The sequence below is a fragment of the Xenopus laevis genome, chromosome 8S (genome assembly GCF_017654675.1).
Source record: "Xenopus laevis strain J_2021 chromosome 8S, Xenopus_laevis_v10.1, whole genome shotgun sequence".
Classification (NCBI taxonomy): Eukaryota; Metazoa; Chordata; class Amphibia; order Anura; family Pipidae; genus Xenopus; species Xenopus laevis.
The window spans coordinates 31,649,961-31,674,361 of record NC_054386.1 but is presented as its reverse complement, the minus strand read 5'-3'; the positions used below and the strand labels follow the sequence as shown (position 1 = coordinate 31,674,361).

At 43.8% G+C, this 24,401-nt stretch overlaps 1 protein-coding gene across 7 annotated transcripts in view; it reads right to left on the bottom strand.

The window, feature by feature from the left end:
• ralgds.S (ral guanine nucleotide dissociation stimulator S homeolog) overlaps positions 1 to 24,401 on the bottom strand; it is an 81,170-nt gene that overhangs the window by 20,469 nt on the left and 36,300 nt on the right. For 2 of the 7 annotated variants that reach the window (XM_018232624.2, XM_018232628.2), the window contains exon 1: positions 8,853 to 9,193. The exons of 3 other annotated variants lie outside the window; for them this stretch is intronic. In XM_018232624.2, coding sequence (XP_018088113.1) covers positions 8,853 to 9,038 — 186 coding nt within the window. In that variant the 5' untranslated portion in view covers positions 9,039 to 9,193. Of the gene's footprint in view, positions 1 to 8,852; positions 9,195 to 24,401 lie in introns of those variants that run through there. 2 more of the 7 variants (XM_018232626.2, XM_018232625.2) reach the window with 2 other exon arrangements.

The following is a 24,401-nucleotide window of genomic DNA, read 5'->3' as shown; positions in this document are numbered from 1 at the left end:
GTGTCTGGCACTTACCTGTACAAATATTTTATAAAGGTTTATTTGCTCATTACATAATAGAAGAATATCCACACCCAGTAACCTGCAAGTGAGTTAGGACCAACTCAAATGCTTGCTACATTGCAAACAAATGATTTTAACATAACTCCACTGTAGATCCTGGTACAGGCAGAGTAGTAAGTGATGTGGGGTGGGCCTTAGTAAAAGCAGTCTGAGGGTTAAATAGCTTCTGTAAGAGCAGTAGTAAGGCTTTTACTGAATGATCCAGCTATAAACACATACAAGAAGGAACCAAGGCCTGTGTAGAGATATTCAACACTCAGTTTAAAAAGAACAAAGACAAAGCATGAGGGTCTATCAAGGAACAGTGAATTGACTTCTGCAAAAGGAGCATGTGACTGAACACAAAAGAGAAAAGGCAGCAATATTGAGAGTTTCTGGAATGCTAACAGCCCCTTGGAGAGCAGCAAGGCCTCCTGCAATTCCATCCCACTCAAATATAGGTCAGCTGAAAATACTACCATATGCAGTTTCCTTAGCAATGCTTGCTATTCCTCACATCTTGCAGGAAGAAGGGGAACACTAAAATGTTGAAATAGAAGGATCTGAAGCAAAATGCCAGAAAGGCTACATTTTGCTGGAGGAAAAGGCAATTGTTGGGGTTCAGGAACTTCCTCAATTTCCCCCCACCAGGGATGCTGGGAGCGACAGTTGACTTCTCCTGTTCTAGAGTTTGCTATGAATTGATTTCATGTTTGCATTGGTAAACATTAGCTTCAACACTCCAGCCTACTATTAGCTCTGCTCGTAATTAATACTTGTTGGCTTCTTGGGTTTATTATTAGACGTGAAGCCCACCCTCTCCCATTGCCCATCTGTTTTTTGTTTTTTTTTTTTAAACAAAGTTGGAGGAAATGAAAGGGAAAACACAATATTTGCAGGCAGAAGTGGTTTTGCATGCTTATTCTCATAACAGCTACAAAAAGGAACTAGAGGCGTCAAACTCCCACTAACGATTTCTCAACAAATTATGAAAAAAAAAGTTTTGATGATATCTATGGAAGCAGAAGAAACATTTCAATTTGGAAAGCCAAGGCAACAACAGAGGAACCCACAGAACAGTTCTACATGATCATCAATGGTCATCCCTAGTATGTTCTAATGTAGCGGTTTCCAAACTGTGAAGCTGCCTCCCACCAGGGACCTACAGCAGTGGGCAAGCTCCAAGGTCACTTTGGATGACATGAGATCTCCTAGATTCACTTAAATTCCTAATTACAAAGAGATTGGATTGGACCTCCAAGGGGACCTTGATCTCAAAAGATCAGACAAGCACTGATCTAATAAAGGACCAGAAAGACCTAAAAACCAAGATTAATTTTTAAGCCTCTCATTCATTCTTTTAAAACTACAACCACTTAATGTCCAACTCAAAATCCAACAGAATATTTCAGTCCTGACTTGAGAACCAAACTGTAGCAGTCGGTGTCTGAAACAAAGTAACAGATGAGGTTGACCTCATCTAAAGAGCATCTCCAACATGCCAAAATGTGGTAGCAAATATCAGTAGTACATTGGCACACATCAAAAAGTATTTCTGTCCAGGCATCCAAAAGGAAAAGTCTAATGAACATGCCCTTGTTTCAAGCAGTCGAGCTGCAGCTGGAGCCACCACAGGTAGTACCTTGAGAAAATGATACTGTTTATCACGGAACATCAAGAGTAAACAATGTGAGCAGCTGACTACAATTGGACTGAGTTTAAATATCATCAATTGTTTTTCCTATTACACTACAGGCACCATCTCTCCCTACTATACATGCTATCCCAAAGCCATAGCCCCTTCTCAGAGACTATTATCCCACTGTTACAATAGGCACCATCTCTCCCTACTATACCTGCTATCCCACAGCCACACTCCCTTCCCAGAGACTATTATCCCACTGTTACTATAGGCACCATCTCTCCCTACTATCTCACAGTCACACTCCCTTCCCAGAGACTATTATCCCACTGTTACTATAGGCACCATCTCTCCGTAATATACCTGACCTATTAATAACATACTTACTTTACAACACAGACACTACATGGTAGTAAATCATACAGTATAAATCTATTTCCTATAATTCCTTTACATTAGAAGACACACTGAAGGGCTGGTGGTGGTTGCGATACCCTTCGGAAAACACCTAAAAACTCCAATTCTGCATTGCAGCTTATAAGATTTTAGCTTGAGGTGCAAAGAATAGATTGACACGCATAATCATTATCCCTCGTGGTGGTTTCTTAAGTGAGAGTTGATTTACTTAGATATGAATCAGAGCAGAAGGTGAGTATGGTATTTTCACTTAAAGGGCATCTCTAGCCGCAATGAAAAAAAAAAAAAAAAAAGAATTGTAAGCAACATTGTTTCAGGAGTCAGAATCTACAGTGCAGAGACAATAAACAGCCACAGACCTATTTATGTCATACATTTCAAACTCCCCTCTTTAGTTTCATTTCTTGATTTGATACCTCTGAAACCAGCACCAGACACTTGCCTGGCCAAACCACAGGAGCTTGGTTCCATAGTTTATTTATGAATCCATTACAGATATGAACAATGTGCTGCAGCTCTTTTAGTAAGTTCTTAGAACATACAGTCAGAACTCGTCTGCACCTACATGCTGCTTGAGACAGACGCACAGCGTGCTTAGGCAAGTAAATCCTTGAGCACGCCAGCCGCTGTATGCCAGCTCCTATTTGAGGCTGCTGAAAACTTGGACCCAACAGACTCAGATGAAAGCTGCACCCAATATGATGCCAATTTGCCGCAGTCTTGTGTCTATAATGAGTGTAGGCAGGTGAATTTTTCCATCTGGCAACTTAATAAGTCAGATATGCAGCCAATATGTTATGGAAACTTACGGCACAATATCGGCTTTCGGCGAGTCCAATCCAAGGCAGTTGGATAGATCCTAAATCTGACAGACTACAAATTGCAAACATAGAAAGAAGAAGCAGCAGGTGCCAGCAGCTCCAAAATCAGCAGTGACCCTAAGCAGGGGCAAATACCGTATATAAAAACACAACCTTAGTCGGGTCCAGTCGGAAATTGGCACATGGAAAAGATAAACATAAGGACCATCTATGCCCACGGTGATAGAGGACCCTCAGTGTTCTGGAGTGGCCCATTCCGATGCTGACTCAATGCTACTGGTGGGCATGGAGGGATTCGATGAATCAGAGTGTTTAACATTGGGGCCCCCCATAGGCTGTGAACTAATAACCCAGCTCCCCGGTGGTGGAACAGCCTTGCCATGTAAGTTGTAGTAGGGAACCCAAACATTCCTTATGGTGCAGATTTTATCATATAGCAGTTCCAATCTGCACAGACAAAGGGCTAAGCTTGTTAGTGGAACACTTCCTAACAAAGCTGCACAAGAACACTGCTAAGTACATTAAAATAAACCCATCCATCCAAGTTCTTGTGAGGACTGGGCTCCTAGCAGGGCTGCTCCTTCCCGGATAGACACGCGGCTGTGCAGCTGGAGCAACGCAAGCGCAGCCAATGAAAATAAGCCAGATTCCAGCTGGATCATCTGGTCCCATAACAACTCTCTCTCCAGCAGGATCCCGCTGAAATATAATATCCCGGGGGCGGGAATGCAAATTAAAGGGGAACTAAACATAACAGGCATCTGAAATTACGCTGACACACATATATTTTAAGGGGAACTCCACCCAATAACTGATCATCTGGGCCCTTTGTATATTTCCATGTTACCTATTAAAACAGTAGCATTGGGTTAAAGGGTAAATAAAATACATTTTACTGTTTCCCAGAGTCAATGTTAGCCTGCACACAGTGGCTACACTACATTTCCCAGAATCCTCAGCTACACTACAGAGCCTTTGCAAATCCAATTCATTTAACTATATCCATAAATTCATCCCAGCCTCCCATGCCAACAAAAAAAACACTTTCCCTATCTAGGTTATTGACTGACATGCTTTTTTACATCAATGCCCTCTCCCCTGCAGCAACAATAACAGAGATGCCGATTGGTGCCGCGTTTCTGCCATTCGCTCTCAGAGCCATGTGCTGCTCTGCTCTAGAATAGCTTCACAACAGGTGGCCAAGGCAGCAGGGGTTCAGGGATCAGGGTTATGTGGATTCAACTGCATGCTACGTGGTTCCATACAGCAAGGGGCATCCTGGGATAGTGCTTACATCATAACATACACAACACAAACATCAGAATTTCCATTTTCCTTTCATCGCCCGCAGAACAATGAGCTCAGCAAGAAGCCAATCAGAGCAGCCGACTAAGTAAGCATTGTCTCACCCTATACGAAAGCAAATATTTTATCTCCTGGTTGCAGAATAACAAGAATCCTCTCTTGGTCTAAATGGACTGATCCAGTGGGATATGAAAGAGCTGCAGAATCCACTGGCATAGACTCAACTGTGATATCATCTGTATAGGTGACATCACTGACTGCATATACATACAAGCACTATTGATACATACAGAACACATTGGTACTGGTATAATTAGACCAGCATCTGGCCTGACTTTTCCAACTAGTAAAGGATGCTGGGAATTTGGTTTGACTCAGTTTAGGGCTATTTTGTCCCTCCTTTCCTTGTTGCAAGCCAATAGTAAGGGGGGATCTGCATATTCAGCAAAATTTCTCAACTATCAAAATGTTCCCAAAGCTGAAATTTGAGATGTTTCCTGCAGTCAGTGCTCTCCAGCCGAGCTGCTTTCTAAGGACACTGACCTGATGGCGACTCTGATAAGGAAGGGGGGCTACTTGCCAACTCCAAATGTTTTAAGTGTTCCAAAGCTCGTATTAAATGCAATTTATAAATGCCACATTGCTCTCGCTAGCGTGCAGCCTGTAATCCATTATTTCAGCCAGGGAACTGCATTGTGGCAGAGGGTCTTTGGGGGGTGCAAAGAGGGGACAAAGATGGAGAAGAGCAGTGGTAGAATACAGGGAGAAGTCAAGCAAAGATTTGAAGGAAGAGGGTGCAGCTATGGGTGCACAGTAAAGCTCTGATGCATGAGCTGCTACCATAGTGTTAGAGCCTTAGCCTTCACAACTACCCCCCCCCCCCAACTATCCTGGGAGCAGCTCCATCCCTGTATCCCAGAAAGGATGCAGAGGAATTTGGAGAGGAAGATGAAAGCAGCCAGGCAGCATCTGCAAGGCATTAGTGCAGCCATGTGATTTGTGGTTGGGGTAGGTGGGGGGAGGCAGAGGGAGCAGCTTTGGGGAGGGGGGTTGTTAGAGACACAAATCCTATGCCCCTACTTTTGAACTCGGTCATATAAACAGAGTTTATATAGAAAGGCATCAGCACATAGTAGTGCTGCCTGAAAAGAGAGATGTGATTGTCTGTCTGCCTCATGAGGAAACTTCGGACAACTTCGGAAAACGAAGCGCTCCGAGTGCCATCCAGCCAGCAATTTCAATCTAGCTGGCGGGAAGGCAGTTCAGGGAGATAAGTCGCCCTGAAGAAGAGGAGATTTGTCGCCGGGCGACTAAACTCCCTGAATCGGACCCCGTTTCTCTGTCCTAAATTGTGATTAGCTCAGGCCACAACATGCCAGTCAATAGTAGGGATGCACCAAATCCCGGATTCGGCCTTTTTCAGCAGGATTCGGCGGAATCCTTTTGCCCAGCCGAACTGAATCCAAATCCTAATCTGCATATGCAAATTAGGGGTGGGAAATTGTGTGAGTTTTTGTCAGAAAAGGAAGTAAAAAGTTTCCCCTTCCCATCCCTAATTTGCATATTTGCATATGCAAATTAGGGCTCGGATTCGGTATTCTGCCTAATCTTTCGCAAAGGATTCAGGGGATCGGCCAAATCCAAAATAGTGGATTCGGTGCATCCCTAGTCAGTAGCATTCATAAGCAGATGGGCAATGCTCGAGGCACAGTCCCTTTCATCACTTTAATGAATTAATATTATTTTTAATTACAGATCTCAAGCTTTAATTAGAAAGAAATATTTGAGTAGGTCCAAAAAGTGTCAATCAAAAGGGCAAGTAAACAAGCATTTGAGTGCACTGGATAAAAGTCGGTAGCACTTACTATTCATCTTTCCTGCCCCAGTGGACTTTACAATCTATGGTCCCTATCACAGTCACCCGCTTGTGTGTTTTTGGGAGTACCTGGAGGAACCCACGCAGACGCGGGGAGATGATACCTATGGCACACAGATAGTGTCCTGTCTGGGATCAAACTCCCGAACCCCAGGGTTAATTAGAGAGCACAGATTCTGGTCAGAAATTCCTTTCAGAAGTGACCAGACAAAAACCATTGAGCAGATGCCCAGGGAAAGATCTGATAGAGACACAGATAAAACACGGGGACGCTCTGACTGTGGGAACAACCAACTGAGACCCCCTGATAACATCGACGAATGGAAATAATTACAAATTTGAATTCAATAACCTTTAATAGTCCTGGATTGTTTTATCTTGCCATTGATACTCAGCTTTAATGTATTTATGGATTTTTTTAAAAAAGAATGGTTTTGTTTGCTCTTTTTTAGTTGAGCTTACTTATCTCTCCCACTCACTGGTTTTTTGGGTGGGTCTCTGACCCGGGCAGCCAAAAAAAAAAAAAAACTATTGTTCTCCAGGGCTACAATTTTTTGTTATTTATATATATCTATTCAGCCCATCTCCAGCCTCTCATTCGTACCACAGCCTAGTTGCTAGGGGATAATGGGTCCCATAGAAACCAGATAGCTTATAAAATTCCAAACTGGAGAGCTCTGAAACAAAATGCTAATACTAATTTAAAAAAAAAAATACAATTACAGGCTGGTTTAGAATATCATTATCTACATTATACTAAAAGTCGATTTAAAGGGGAACTATCCCCTTAATACAAGGAAACACAATTGACAAAAGCACGTCCATCTTTGGCTATATCATATAGAATACATAGCTTTATCTGATACGAGCTAAGAAGAATCAGGTGCAAGTTCTGAGTCTCTATTTTTCGGAAGCAACCAATGTGAATACCATCGAATGATTCGTTCAATGGGAGCCCAATTGTCAGCGACACCATCCTGTCACTTCCGATGACATTGTTCCCAAATGACAGCGTAGAAATAATTAAGAGTGGAATTCTCTCTCTCTCTCTCCCTCTCTCTCTCTCTGGGGTTGCAGGACAATAAAAAAGAAAACCCCATACAACTCTGTGATCTAATTTATTTTTACTGTGGTATTGCTTGGCCTTTAAACAAAGGAAATCACTGCCTAAGGACAAGCAATAATGTTGACCTCATCTATTGTGGCCACATGGAACAGTAGTGTTATTATTCTTTATTTATATAGCACTGACATATTCCCCAGTGCTGCACAGACTTTATACATCAGTCCAAAGTACCTGGAGAAAACCAACAATCTCCTTGCAGATAGAACCCTGGCTAGAATCGAACCCAGGACCCCATTATATGAGTCTTTTAGAGCAAACCATTGTGTAATTGCTGGGATCCTATTCTATGTATAGGCTTTCAGCCCCCCTTCTAAATTCTATTACAGCCCAGCGCAATTCACTGATGGAATGGTCACAGTATTCAAGCAGCTGAGGTTGAAAAAAGACCTGCGTTGGCCAATTTAAAAGCTTGCAATTCAGTTAGCCAATAAAAGGTATTGCCGACCCTTAATAATGAAATGGAGCACTCACATCCCATTGGCTGATGAATATTCTGCCAGAGCAAAGAATGAGTGTGCCCCTTGAGCGGGCCCCTATGGATATTTACTCATGGGCACCCCCAAGCATGTGTCTGCAGTTGTTTGTTTACGTGGGGGGAAATAAATGCTAAACGACCCCTTAATATATTGATATGAACGCCCCCCCCCCGCACCTGGGAACGGGCAGACGGCTGGTACAGCGGGTACGATGCCAGTACAGTATTATAATGGAAATGGATATGCCAGGAATTCTGTACTTTGGCTCCCGACACCGTCTGCTCTCTGCGGCCTTTGATCAACTAATCTCTTTTACAGTCAAGGGGCCACAGAAATGAAAGAACAGCCCCTATAAAAAGAGGGGGGTTTGGACCCCATTATAATCCACTCATGATTAACATTCTTGTGGCATAGCCCTTCCTGCAACCAGAGCAATACATTTGTTCTATTATATTCTGCCAGCAAACCAAGCTGGATCATGCAGCCATTTGCTACACTCAATAGACAGGTTCCTCTGGCATCCAATCGGCAACAATCAACGTGCCAGCTCCTTGTAACCATTGCATTTCTGCACTGAATATGCCAGTTCCGTGTAGTCACACCGTTGCCACATGCCACTTCCCTGCAGTCATTTGATTTGCTACACTCAATAGGCCAGTACATTAGTGCTAGTGCTGTTAAAGAGATTACATACAAGAAGGCCAGTACATTAGTGTTAGCGCTGTCATAGAGATTACATACAAGAAGTGATTGCTACACTCTATAGGCCAGCTGTATGTAAACATATAAAGCACACTGGGAAGGAATGAATACAGACCAGTAAGCAATCCCCAAGGCTGGGAGATAGATGACAGCTGGAGGGCCCCCAACTGGCCACACAGACCAACTGCACTTCAAAATCCACATGCTGGATACTTCCTGAGCATACCCTGAGGATACATTGTATCAAACCCTCCATCCTGCCCCTTAAACCCATGCCTTGCTGAAGGCTGTACTAGGCTCTCAGAGGATGCTGGGAGCTGTAGTCCAACGAGTCCAGTCCAATAGTAAAGAGAGGCTAGACTTTCATGATGAACTACATCTCCCAGCATCCTCTGGGAGCCTAGTGCAGTTAAAGGGATGGCAGGAAAGGGCAACAGGATCTCACCTGTAGAGGGGGCAGGTCGGGGTCCAGCTGGGTGAAGCTGCTGAGTATCACAGGGCTGCCTTCCCCGGCCACTTCCAACCTGACACCATCCCACAGGCTCCTCATCTTCCTGGCGGTGCACTCAAACATCTTGTCCGGGGAGCATGACTTGTCATGTTGGGGCTCCAGCAACATCAGGTAAATCATGGGGAGAAATGGGGGGTATCAGCTCATTGTATCCATGGAGTTCCCCCTGCATCCGTGCGGGCGCCTCCCGAGTAGAATGGAACGTTCCACTGTGAAGCTTCTCCTGCTACTCTGCAGCGTAAAGTCTCTCTGCCCCGGGATCTCCGCTACTCGCTCATTTGCCATTAACTACGCCCTGGGGACCGCCCACCTCCCGTGATGTCACACAAGGCAGAGCGAAAACCCGCACTGGATCTCGTCATCAGACCTCTATCTACGGGGGGCCGGCTTTATGTATATATATAATATATGTATAATCCTGGGAATCGTCTGGATACGGAATTGGATTCAATAAATTCACTTTTCATTTTCCCTTTCTGTTTATTTCAGGTGAAAGTGACAAGTCAGAAATGGGAAATTGATTCCAATTGGTAAAGAATAGTCAGTAGCTGCCAACTGGAAAGCGATGTACCTTTTATTTTATATTCACTTTTCTTATAAGGTGCTGTGTGACATCACGGACTGATAATGACGTGTCCAGTCACCATGTAATTGATGTCATCAATCACAGCGCTGACATATATGTATTTGATTTATTTATATCACAGCCTTATATATTAAACTAGTTCAATATAATTACAGTATTTCCTCCTCACCAAACAATATATATATATATATATATATATATATATTGGGGTAACAGTAACCCTGCTATAGTTCTAAAGGCACAAATAATCACTCACCCCAAATCTCCCCCTAACTGACCTTCAGACGGGCCCCCTTAGCTCATAACAAGGTTACAGATATATAGAAACAATGGGGTATCAGTCACCCTGCTCTGTTGTCTCTCAGGTACATGTGAGCAAAAGGCTGAAACTGATAGATGTGTGTCATATTTCAACCTTAGCTGCCATGTAGTCACTTCTCCACTCTATATATTTTCCCTGTAAAGAACCTGCTTAGTTGGTTTCCCAAAGTAATACTAATAATAAGTGGGAGGGGAGCAGTTTGGTTATACAGAGGTTTCCTGCCAGCTGTGAGATTATTTTCCTTGCCTCTATTTCCTCTATTTGTGTATAATAGCCTCAGATTACCCAAACACAGAACTGGCAGATCAAACGGCGGCATTAAGGATGGGTTCCCTTGATTCTTCCCACAGCCCCAAAACACAGGCAGGTTAACTGGCTCAGGATATAACTGCCCCTAGTGTGCGTGACTGTGATAGGAATTTAGATTGTAAGCGCCACTGGGGCAGGAACTGTTGGATGATCTCGGTAAGAATAAAGAAACTCCTATGGTTTAGTTCCCCTTTAAACATGCCCCATTCCTCAAACACATGAAAATGTATATATATAGCGGAACATTAAAAACCCCCCTCAAGTGCAACATGTTCTTTTTCGCCAGGGATGTTTACAGATAATTAACCTTGAAAATGCCAGTTTTTTTTTTGTTACATGAAAAATTTTGTTTCCTGCACTTTCCTGCGGCGCAGGAGGAGTCACTTAAGTCACACAAGCCCAGAGCCAGAAACAATAATAGTTTTTGGAATTTGGGGGAAAACAGGAAAGTAGGGAGCAGGAATGTGAGTCAGTTGCTGGAAGGAGGAATGGGTGCAGGTGCTGGTAGGCAATGTTACTCCCAAATCCAGTCGCTGATGCATCAGGTGGTGCAGGTAATTTGAAGGATATGTGGGGCACCCACCTTCCTGGTGCTCTTACAACAGTCACATGATCTGCTCTGTAGAGTATTTACCCTACTAGGAGTTACTGTCCCCCCCCCCCCAGCAAAATTATTTTAGCTCTCTGCCCTAAAATGGGATTAAATCATTTTTTTCAGTTATAGAAACTGCTTACCAGTCTGTGTGTCCCTATACCTCATGGGCCCTTTAACAACCACAGGATCTGCTTCCTCTGTAGCTGGACATGTATTCAATATGGAAATGCTGGATATTTGCAGTTATTAAAGGCACCCCTACAATTGAATCTGGTGCCACTAATCTCATTAACTTCACACTCAGCTCCCTCTATTGGCTCTAGTGAGTTAGAGTGACTTCCCCAGATGTCCCACTGGCACCCAGACTACATGCTCAGGAGCACACAAGCAAACACAAACCACATTTCCATATCAAAGGCAAGGCCCCACCTCGGCCTGATTGCTTTCTTATTGTTCCATCCATGCAACAAAGGGAGGGACAGCTGGAAGTGACTGGGCACAAGGGACTGGCCTGAGATCACTTTCACACTAAACAAACAGCGGCACTTGCACTGTGGCCCTTACTGTCGGCAAAATGCACCATGATGGGTAAACATATGCCACTTGGGAAACCCGCAACTGCACCGAGGTGCCCCAATAGGAGCCCAAACAGCAGCTTTAAACATGAGCGAGTGAGCGTCAGCCTACAGGGTCAGACGCAAAACATGGACTGTTGTTGTTGCCATTTCAAAGGAGACTTCAGTACCCCTGACTATGACCCCAGTGGCATCATGTCACGATATTCCCCTTTATTCCTAAACCATGCCTCCTTCTGTCGTTTTATCAGGGGATTATAACACAACAGAAGGGCTATGGGAAAGTTGTATCCAGATAATGAAAACGTTGGCAAGGCTGAAACCACTCTGAAAAAAGGGGGAAATGAAAAAGAAATCATCTCCCTGACCTACTGTAAAATCAGGCTGTAAATACTGTACTTGGCCATGGCATATGGGATCACCGAGGAAGGCAGAGGAATTGTTCTACACGGTAGAACAGGGGAAAAATCACCTACAATCCTCCACAAAATGTCATCTCCATGGCAACCATTAAATTAACTTAACTAGGGAAATATCATGCAGTCACAGCCACATTTATGGTTTTATTCCTCTTTATGGGACCCAGTTTAGGGTCAAACACCCAGTTATTTTATTGGGCATGGGATGTACTGCATGCAGCCTCATATATCAGTATTGCATTTGTAGATATATGTATATATATATATTGTAGCCTTACAGAGCATCAGTGACGGGGTGAATGATTTACTGATGCCACAATAGCAGCGATGGCACCCCAGTAGTGATGGGCGAATTTGCGCCGTTTCGCTTCGCCGAAAAATCGCAAATTCGCCGCAAATTTGCACCTGGCAAATAAATTCACCTATCACTACTCCCCAGACCAGACATTCCATGGCAGGGACATGCGCTTGGGCCAATGTTCTGTCCTACTCTTGGAATATTCTCTGTTACGTAACGACCCAATCCAGAGGATGCAATGCCGGGAAGCCAGCAAAGCCAATAGGAATGTCAGGCGTGCCATTATACAACAGCCGATATAATTATCTAACAATGGCGATAAATCAAAAGATTCCCAACAGCGTTGCACAATGAGGTTAAGGCATGAGGAATTCTAGGTAGTTTCCCTATTAGAGAGAACCTGTCCCTGGTTCTATGTAAGCAATTAATCTATTTACAGTATTTAGCACTTTAAACCCCTACATGTCAGTATAATAATAACATGATTGGCTGGCTGCAACTAAAGGCCAATCAGAATGATCCTACATATTCCACAGTGCAATACAGAGATTATATATAATTTCCATCCATCCCTTCCCCAGTGGAGTTTACAATCTAATGTCCCTGTGACAGTCACATACAGTAGGGTCAGTTCTATCAGGAGCCAATGAAAGTGTCTGACAGCTATTGCCCAGGCTTGGATCAAACCTAGAACCTTTGTTAGGTGAGGTCCTGGCTTCAGGGCCGGATTTACATAGTGGGTGCCCCTAGGCCCGCTGCCGTTCGTTGCCCCTGTCCCCTCCCCTTTATTCGTGCAAATTTTCATTATCTGGACCAGAGCAATGGGGATTGGTGCACGGGAAATTTAAAAAATGATTGTATCTCCAAGGCATCCCCAGTGTCTTTGAGCCAATGTGGGTGTGGTTGGGAGCATGCTGCCCCCCTAAAATCTTGCCACCCTAGGCCCGGACCTAGGTGGCCTTTCCACAAATCCGGGCCTGCCTGGCTTCCCAAACAGCCCCCTACAGCAGCCCCACTGGCATTTGGCAGAACCTAAAGATTGCCAGTCGGGCCTGCAAGGCAGCAATGCTAATTTTGGTGCTGGGCACAGAGTCCTGCTCAGGCTTTAGATGCCCCAGGCTTCATTGCTGGAGGTTATTGTGGTACATTTGGGAATGTGTAATAATAACACTCAGCTTGTGGTTTCTTTTCAAGTAGAGAGATTTTGCAAGGGGAGGCAACACCCAGGCATCACATGGTCTGCTACTAATGACATAAAAATAAGCTTTTCAACATAATAAGGACTATAGTGTATATTTTATTTTTAAACTTTGGGTTATGCTTTAGAAAAACACTTTGGTATATATAGGTACAACTGTTTTAGGGGGACCAGTAGGGCCACAGCTGTAGGTAGGAAAATTGGGGAATAGCAATTGTAGTACAAGATGGAGAATGTTTAGTAGGACAAAATGGAGACAGTAGGAAAGATGGAGACTGTAAGGAAAGATGAAAACAGTAGAGGAGGATGAACAATGTTTGTGAAGATGAAGACTGTAGGGCAATATGGAGACAGTGGGAAATATGACCATAATGGAAGATGGAGAGAGTAGGGGAAGATAGAAAAGGATGGTTGATGCAGTAGGACATATTGAGACCATAATGGAAGATGAAGAAAATAGGGGAAGATGGAGACAGTAGGGGAAGATGGAGAGATTAGGGGAAGATGGAGACACTAGGGGAAGATAGAGATAGTACAAAATGATGGAGAGCATAAGGGAAGATGGAGAGAATAGGGGAAGATGGAGACAGTAGGGCAATATGAACACTGTTTGGGAAATTGAGACTGTAGGGTAGTATGGAGTAGGACAAGAAGGAGACTGTTTGGAGAAATGGACAATAGGCAATATGAGCAATAGACAGGCAAGATCATGAGAGCAAGATGGAGACAGTAGGACATAAGGGAAAGAAATATGACAACTTTAAGGCAACATGGGTAACACTTTATAGCACTGTTGCCCAACCTATGTCAGTTAAAATAATGTTCCATGGCACCATCTTGCCTTATTATACCTACTTTTCCACAGGCACCATCTCTCCTTATGATACACACACTGTCCTACAGCTGCAGTTTTTTCCATGTACAAACAACCCTGTTCTGTGGGACCATAAGAGTTTAGGTCAATCACCCCGCTAAAGATGCTGTGCTGGCAATGGCATCAATTTAGTCTGTCCGTGCATGTGTCAGCAAATGTCACACTATCTGGCCCTTCCGTCTTCAGCCATGTCATTGAGCCTGTGTGACCAGCTCTAGCTAATAAGCCCCTCTTGTTTTGTGACATATACATTGTCCTCATTTGCCCCAGTAATGCAATTATCTACAGTAGTCAATAAAAACTGGCAACGTACCGACCTGAGTAACCATGTCAGCAACAAAATGCACCCGATTGCCCTTCCCTGGGAACATAATGTCGGTTGCACATGATATCTGCACTTGCGTCCTTACAGGCTGTCACTGGATAGAAATTTAATTTTGCTCGTTATGCTTCTAATAAATGCCACTTACTAGTCTCAAAGAAATATAAAGGGAGAACTCATAAGTTACGCAAATACGTGTAATTAAATCATCTCTTGTTTTGTTTAGTGTTGTTGCTTCACAGTCCTGGGTTAGATTCCAGCCAGGGTTCTGTCTGCAAGGAGTCTGTATGTTCTCCTCGTGGGTAGGATCAGACTGGGCCGGAGGGACTCCGGGAAAAAACCTTGTGGGCCCTGCCGGTCCAGACCCCTTCCATGAGCAAAGCCACTAAGCAGGCATGGGGGTGCTGGGGGCTTTTTGGCTGGGACAGACATAGGGTTGCCACCTGGCCAGTATTTTACCGGCCTGGCCAGTAAAAATGATACTTGATGGCAGTGTTATTAATAGGAAGAAACAGCAAAAATATAGGAAGGCCAGTATTTTTTTCCAGAGAAAGTGGCAACCACAGCCAGAAAGCCTTTGCTGCCAGTGGGTGTTCCTCCTCCCATACTTAAAAAACATACATGCAGACTAACTGACATATACCATATATTGTTATTTAATGGGGTTTCCCAGTACTCTGCAATGATAAACCTTTAATGAGAAGCCGCACACTGGGAATGCTGTAGCCCGCTGTCACTCTTTCTAACGTAATGGGGGGTTTCGAATACAGATGGGGTAAGATAAAACCCCAATACACTCATCTGTTCCTGGTTACCTGCATTTCTATCTGTTCATCACCTTGCTTAGCCTATTCATTCTTTCAGTTCAACCCCCCTCTTTTCCTAAATGCAGCAGTGCAACAATTGGGGGTGAACAGGGTATAACTGCACTGCGGTCAGACCCTAATGGGGTGTTTAGGGGATTGTGTTATGGGCTCAAGGTGCTGTAGTGAGATTTGTTTTCTCTTCCCCTTAATATATTTCTGCTGTGAGCCCCAGAGACGCTTAAGTAGGTAAATAGAAGTTACTCTGGCCCCTTATCATCTTAGGCCCTTCTGTACTTTGCTTCCCAAAGGCAGCCAGCAGGGAACTGCAGTTCAGAATAAAAGTTTTAAATAACAATATCTCTAATAAAAAAAGGTGTTAAATTGTGTATTTCATAATAACAATGTCACTCTCTTTTTTAATAAAAGGATCTTTATTCTTCTTTAATAGAGTGAGTACCCCCGCCCAATGTAGAAATGATAACCCATTGAAATACAGAAGTAAGTAAATATGCCGGGCTGATTGTAAGACAAGAGATAAAGAATTGATAGACTAAATACACACGGTTCTCACGTTACTGCTGATGTTGCATCCATAATGTCTGGAATGCAAAGAGGGCAGGTTGCTTTGTAACAGTTGGTAATAGGGTGCAGAGATCGCCAATGTAACCTGTCTGGCCCAGTTGTTATCTTAAACAATTAATGATCTGGAAGAGTTGGCAGAATATTGACCAGTGGACAGGGCAAGCCTCGGTCTGTAGGGTCTTAATTACTTTATATTGGTCCCATCCATGGGCCAGTAGGCTGCCATATTGGTCAGATATCTATGTGGCAGTTTACAAGGGCTTCATTGCCCAACTGATAATTCCCTCTCCCATAGGCCAGCATTATGGTCTGATTGTTGACCTAGGGGACTAATTTGCCCCCAGCATGTGATTGGAAGAGGTTGCCAGAAGAGTAGATCTTGACATTGTGGTAAATGGTTCCCCTGAGCCAAAAATCCTTGCACTATGCAGTGTTGCATATTCAGAGAACTGCGTCACAGATAACACCCACGCAATTAATTTGCTCCTACCATGATAATAGGCAGACTCCCCCCTCACCCTGGTGGTTATGATCACACCCTTTATCTGAACTGGTGTCAATGATCGGACTTCCTGGAATGTGATTATAAGAAGAACACACTTTGTGTTTAGAAGAAAAGGACAAAAGTCCAACCCCAGGGAAATTCCAAGGCCTTTGCCTGTAGCTCAGCAGGGCACCTGTCTATGTGTGTCACTAGTCACAGCCCATGTTGTACCCTCTGTCACTCAGTCACCCCCAGCTCTATACAGCACATGTTATGCATTCTGTTTTCTTTGTTTAGCCTGAACTGTAATGCTCTGCTATCTGCTTCCATACTGTACATGAGACTGTACATGAGACCCATAGAGGGTAAGAAACCCCATGTGTTGGGATGATTGAATAGAATAGAGAAAGGGTGGAAAGATCCTACTTCTGGGGAGGGTGTATGGCAGTTGACGGTGGGTGGATGTGGTGAAGGCCCCTAGGGCAGCAGCCCCAGTGGGCCCTGCACCCACCAGTCAGACCCTGCCCAACCCACATTGTGTGCCAAACAAGACTGATCCGATCAGGTCCGGACTAAGAATTAAAATAGGCCCTGGCATTTAAGGTACAGAGAGGCCCAATTAGCCCACACAGAGGCCCAAACAGCCCACACCAGCCCACTAAATACTGACTTTCTATGGCACCTTATAGCAGCCCCTCTGGCATTTGCCAGAACCCACAGATTTCCTTGATCAGATTGTTGGCTGTAGGTCAATGACATGACCATCCTTTGCATGATCATCAATGTGCCAGTCTATTAGCACTTTAAAGGGGTGGTCCACCTTTAAGTTAAGTATTAGCATGTAATAGAATGGCTAATTCTAAGCAACTTTTTAATTTGGTCTTCATTATTTATTTTCAGCAGTTTTTTTAAACTTTCCAGATTTCAAATGGAGGGGGGGGTTGGTCACTGACCCCATCTAAAATGCAAATGCTACTAATGTATTGCATTACTACTTTTTATTACTCATCTTTCTATTCAGGCCTTTGGACCCTAGCAATCAGACTGCAAAAATTGCAAGAAAATCTCTTATTAAAAAGCTACATAACTCAAAAATCCACAAATTACAAACAATGAAAACCAATTGCAAATTGTCTCAGAATACTGTATCTCTCGCTACATCATACTAAATAGAGGTGGAAGCTGACCCCTACAGTGATTGTGCCCCCAAGTATTACGTCCCCCTTAATCCTTGACAGGAGCAGACCACCAAACTGTGTTCAATTTGTCCACCCATGGAAATGATGGTACAGTTCACACAGGACAGCATAGTCCCATGAGAACATATGTTTTTAGGGCAGATAATCTGTTTCTCATATCCAAACTGAAACCCAACATTGGTCCCATGACGGATAGGCTGCCAGTTTAGTTAAAGAGATACTGACACCTAAATTAAACTTTTTTTTACATCTATTATAATATTGGCTTTGCAAGCTACTTCTAACTTTGCCATAAAGTATTTGCATGATGCTTTTACATTACCTGTCTGATCCCCCATGTTCCTGTATGAGGGGGCTGCCATTATTGTGCAGCAGGAGTCCGTTAGCATTAGAAACTGTAACAGGCTGAGATGGGACAGTCTGGTTGGCAAAGTCAGAGTGTCAGAGAGTCGGGCTTAGGAACTTCAACTAACAATTATATACAAAAACAAACCTCTCAGCAAAAAATGATCAACATGACCTATAGGTAACATTTAATGTACATTCATATGCTAAAATTCATTTTTTAGTGTCAGTATCACTTTAATAAAAGCAGAATCAGCAGCCACAATGGGCATCTTTACTCTTTTGCCACAGAAGCACCTTTTGTATAGAACTATGCCGCCTCCCTATGTGGTTCATTCGCAGGGCGGGTTAATAAATGTCCTTATTGAGCCTGAACAAATAGTCCCGTCAATCACTGGCCTAAAAAAAAAAAAATTCTACAACTGTGTTTGCAGGAGGAGGCGCATTTCCCACTGGTGCAGCGATGCCCTTTCTGCGGGCTCGGACTGTGATAGGCACAGCGCTCAGCACACACACACAGCGGTTTGTTCCTACAGATTGTTGTGCACAGGACCTGCCATTGTGTAGGAATGATTTGTTGCAAATTCTGACTTTCAATGGGTGGTGGGGGGAGTATAGGACTGAAACAATAGTGCCCTGTTTTGTGTTGGCTACAGCCTGGCACATGGAGAGGACGGGCAGGTCCAATAAGCCATTGTCAGAAGGCCGTGCTGACACATTCTTTAACCCACTCTGACCACTGCAAAAAGACACACACACAAAAATCAAGGACCAATTGCAGCTCTGCTTATATTCCATCTGGAACATAGCACCATTTAGGTGGGCCTTAAGCCAAAAGCCCCACAAGGTCAACACAGCAGAGACCAGCCAGGAGGAAGTCAGAAAGGAGGGAACAGAATGAAAGCTGTTCCAAACGCCTCCGCTTTATCATTCTTGGCCGGGTGGATATGCACAAGTGTGCCGGTGGCCCCTTTCTAAGTGTTGTTGCTTTAGCTGCCTACGTGACCTGTTAATCGTAGGCTTCTATGGCACAACCGGGTTGGTGGTTTGGATCATTTCACCCATGCCTGTAACTATGAAGGAGAAAAATCTTGTAGAAACACAGAATGCAGGGGTGCTATCTAAATCTTATAACACCCCCACCCCTGTGCAGGAGGTTGTGGTTCAGTAACAGGTGCAGGTTAGACAGCCAAGTAATGTTCTACCCCTCTGCTATACCATTAACCCAGCCCTGTACCTCTGTTTAGACAAGTGGGTGTCAAGGACTGGCACCCACAGGCTTTTGGCACCAATACACAAGTTAACTTCATACTATAACTCCCCCACCAGTTCAGTCGAGACCTCTTATAGTAGAGTGGGTCAAGTAGTAGTGTTGTCCAAGGCACAGACATCAGACGCTGCCCACACGCTGGTTCCCATACCTGCAGACTCATTGCTGTGCCAGTACCTGATTAGACTCCTAATTATCTGAGGAATTGATGTACAAGTCACAGAGACCACTTATGCGGGAATGTAGTGGCAGATTCCAGTATTCTAAGTGAAGAAGACCATGAAAAGCTAACTGCTGATTAGTTGCTTTGCTTTACAAGATCTGTGAATTGCTTCTTAGTTTCCCTATTGATTCCTGCCCCCCCCAACCTAAAAGCCAGTGCCACCAACTGCTTCTGTTATCAGTCGACTCACCAGGAGTAACTTCTTATTTGTAGAAGGACAAAAATGTTAGGTGGAGGAAGCTCATCAATTTAATGGACTTCTTTGAAAGTTCTCCTTTAACTGCCTAACCCTACCATTGTATATTATTGTCTTACTGTTCAGATCTGATTGTTCTGCTGGACATTACTCTTGCTGGCAAAAGGTAAACCCATCAAGGATCAATGTCACCAGTATCTGGTCCATTTACTGCAGTAGAAGTTTCAGGGAGGTTTCTAATTGAATGATCATTCTAGATGATCATCTAGTCCAGCCATTGATTGTTCTTTCCTTTGCTTATGTGCCTTTTCCTATAGGGTACAGCTCTGTAGCTCAAGGCCTTGATTAGCTAAAGTCATTAGTAGGTATCGTAGTCATTAGTAGGTATTCCCTGGTGTGAATGTGCTAATTTAGCTAATTAGTCACAAATGAACATTTCCTTAAAACAATAGGGCATATGAGCTGGCTTTCCCAGAACAGAAAATATTCCATTGTTCAATTAAGGAAAGGTTTAACTGTGAATAAAAATGAGCAACTTGTTCACGATAGGGAAACCTGCAGCAATTCTTTGCTTTTTGATTACCTCTAACTGTAATCTGACATATTTATAGACATCTAATAATACAGACATCAGACCGCTGAAGGGCTCAGAGATATAGGGCCCTGTAAAACCACAGCTGTAGCAAGGGATAGGAGGAGATAGAAAATAGATTATGGAAGGATGGCTTCAGTGAAGAAAAATGGAGTGGTAGGGGGCTATATCTTCAGCAGAGCAAGACAGAGATAGAAGGGAAAATGGAGATAGTAGGGGTCTATGGCTGCTGCAGTGGCACAACTACTGGGAGTGTAATTGCGCCTGGGACTGCCCCCCTTGGGGCACATCACAGATGCGTGCCACAAGAATAGAAGACAAATGAAGGACTGAATGCAGGGCATGAAACTGGAGGTGAAGAGACAATGGAATCTTGCGCCTGGGCCTGTGCATCTCTAGTTTTATCACTGGACCTCAGCAGAGTAAGATACTAGGACAAGATGGAGACAGTAGGGAAAGATGGAGATTGTGGGAATTTTTGGCTTCAGCAGAGCAAGATAGAAATAGTAGGGCAAGATGGAGATAGTAGGGCAAGATGGAGGTAGAAGGGAAAAATTGAGATGGCATTGGACTGGCAATTAATTATAGGCATGCAAAGATGTCAGATGTACATGCCTATAATTGCCAGGCTGTAATCCCTTATGAAATATTGTAATTACATCAGCCTTCAATCCAATCTTTACGTACCATAGCAAATCAAAGGGACATTAAGAAAATGAAAAAACTTGGCCTGGCTAAAACTGAACCAAGTTCTCTACGTATATGTCATCAGGCCCTGGGGCCCTTGTTCATATTAACCTTGAATAAACACTTAAGTACCATATCCTGTGACGCCACCTGGAGCTACAAAGGGAAATATTTATCCTCAAAATGCTGGATAAAAATAAATAATAAGATTATTTTGCATTTGCTTAACTCAGTGCATTGTCCAAAAGACTTATCCCCTGCTAGCTAATCTCTCTTTATACGTGTTTGATGTGGAACATAGGAGAGTTAAGTGAAGAGCCAGTGTGATTAAGGGTTCCACTTGATTCTAGAGGTTAATAAAGTAAATACAGCTAGGAATTCCTGGAATATAGATATGGTTTCTCTTAAAGAGACACATTTATTATACAAAGCCAGGATACAAAGGGTTTCTAATAATGTTGCAGAGTCTTCTTACTCTGCACTAGTTCAGCTTCTTCTGTGTAGTAGACCAACTAACTGATGAGCCACAATCCTGGGTGACTGTACCAACATGGACCTTGCAGTTGGCAAGGCCCTCTGACCACCCTTACCCTACCCATGTCCAGGTCTTTGCACACCAGTTTCAAAGGACAGGGTTATCTTCCCTCTGGTTTTAGCCTTAAATGCCCAGCGACAGGTTGATGGGGGCAGGGACTAAAACAATTTTGAAATAAGTATTGTTTTCAGCTGCCCTAGGCAGGTGTCTATACAGACTATACAGCACTGCCCTAAAGACTAGAGGGCAGATTTACTAAAGGGCGAAGTGGCCGTCGATATCGGCAATTCGCCAAAAATCCCATCTGCAGGGACATCGCCCATTCACTAACAGACATAGATGACAATTCACTAGCAAACGAGACAGTCGCCAGCATACGTTCACTTGACTTTTCGCTCTGGCGAACTGTCGTTTCTTCGCAAATTCACTAACATGTGAATCTTACTACCTTACCTATATATTTATCTTTTTTCCCTATTAATAACATTGGGGTCAACCATCATTTTTAGGCCTGTAAAATAATGGCCAGGTGGCAACCCGAACCATGACTGGACACTTCAAACCACTGCTTTTTAGGCATCTGAAGATGAAGAAGAGAGGAAATGCCAAAGAGAGGAAAAGGAGTAGATAAAGTTTGCAATACACCACCCATAAAATGTACCATTTTGGCTCCTCTAGACCTAGTTAGCAGCTTACTGGTGGGAGGAGGAAAGTTCAGTTTTCTTCCATATAAGTAGATATTTTAGCACAATAAACCACAATATGATATGTATTTCCGGCCCCCGTATCTTCTTCATAATTGTCTCATTTAGAACTTCACGCATTGTGTAACAATTGGTAGAGATAACTGGATATTTCCATCATACAAATAATAATAATAATATTACAAATAACAAGGCATATGCCTATGCAAGAAGTGGTGCTGGGCCACAGATTATTTTCTCTCTGTTGTCTTTGGAGCTCCATCCAAGGAGACTATACCGGTGAGTTGGAATAGGCACAGCTCACAGGGACTGACTTTGGGCCAGCCCCAAATTATTATATACATATACATATGAGGCCTCCAAATCTGCTTTGTGAAATGCGTACTGAGAGTGAGAGGGACCTAGAAAGGTCAGGGTGGTCTTTAGTGGTGGTGGTCCCCTGGGCAAAACAGAAGACTTCCCAGACAATGGTAGTCCAGCTAGAATTAGACTATAGAGCCCAGCATTGCTACTATAGGCACCAGGCCCGGACTGGCAATCTGTGGGTTCTGGCAAATGCTAGAGGGGCTGCTATAAGGTCCCATAGAAAGTCAGTATTTAGTGGGCTGGTGGGGGCTGTTTGGGCCTCTGTGTACCTGAAATGCCAGGGCCTATTTAAATTCTCAGTCCGGACCTGATAGGCACCATCTCTCCCTACTATACCTGCTATCCCATAGCCACACTCCCTTCTCAGAGACTATTATCCCACTGTTACTATAGGCACCCTCTCTCCGTACTATCAGGTCTGGACTGGGACTCAAAATAGGCCCTGGCATAATGGCCCAACCAGTTCCCCACCAGCCTACTCCACAGTGACTGTCTATGGCATTTTACAGCAGCCCCTCTGGCATTTGCCAGAACATACTGATTGCCAGTCCTGGCCTGCCTGCTATCCCACAGTCACACACCCTTCCTAGAGACTATTATCCACTGTTACTTTAGGCACCATCTCTCCCTACTATACCTGCTATCCTACAGTCACACTCCCTTCCCAGAGACTATTATCCCACTGTTACTATAGGCACCATCTCTCCCTACTATACCTGCTATCCTACAGTCACACTCCCTTCCCAGAGACTATTATCCCACTGTTACTATAGGCACCATCTCTCCCTACTATACCTGCTATCCCACAGTCACAGTCCCTTCCCAGAGACTATTATCCCACTGCTACTATAGGCACCATCTCTCCCTACTATATCTGCTATCCCACAGCCATAGTCCCTTCCCAGAGACTATTATCCCACTGCTACTATAGGCACCATTTCTCCCTACTATACTTGCTATCCCAAAATGACAGACCCAGAGCTACAGTATCATCCCTGCTATATGATGAGTGCTGTTTTACATATACACAGTCTCTCCTACCCACCACTGCTACTCTGTAGGGAATTCGACTCGCTAGGACCTTCCTACACACAGGGAGAGCTGAAGGGAAGGAGATGACATCACCCATAAGTCGTGCAAAGCTGCTCAGAGTGTTCGTGATGGTAACAGACAGTGACAAGAAGGCTCATGAGCTTAGCCTCCCTGCTCTGTTTTACTTCTTGTACCAACCATCCTCACGCTGCAGGGAAAAGGCCAGGCTACAGCCTGAACAATGCAGTGTGACTACATTCTGAGCTAATGTGGTGACTGTCTATTTACCCTGCATTATCGTCAAAAAGGCACATGGAGTCTTTCTCTCATCTGAAACTGCCCCAACATTAGTTTATCCCTTTTTCTTCTTTGGCTCTGACTTTTGGAACAAGTTAGCATTAGTCAGTTCTCCTCCAGGTCTGTTAATCATCTGGCTCCTGCTACAAATGAGATTTTTTTTTTATCATTAGAGATCAGAGACCCTGTAGCATCAGTTTCCAGTTATGTTAGCTTACAGTTATATTGCATGTAAGTGACGCTCTATTATGATACAGACACCTGCACATCAGTGGATGTCACAACACTCTCTCGTGTGTCAGAACAAATACTTTTCCGCACTATTTCCCCCATACAGGAAAGATCAAATAGCATCTATCTGTCACCAGCACCTGTAACGCTGATCTCACATATCCAATAGAGATTTCCCGGAGTGTCAGCTTGCAGGGACAGCACAGTGCCCCGATACATTACACTTTCCTGTATCCTTGGTGTGGCCTGCATTGCGAAGTGTGCTGACTTTTGTTATCTGGGCTTCATGAGTCACGTCAGATTGTGTCCAATTTAGTGAGCAGAAAAACAGATTTGTCAATTGTATGTTCATAGGAGCCACTGAGATCCGTCCCCAGGGTGGGTGTGGAAGCTTTCCTGGAATGGGAGAAATGCTAGAATCTCAGCCATAAAGCAG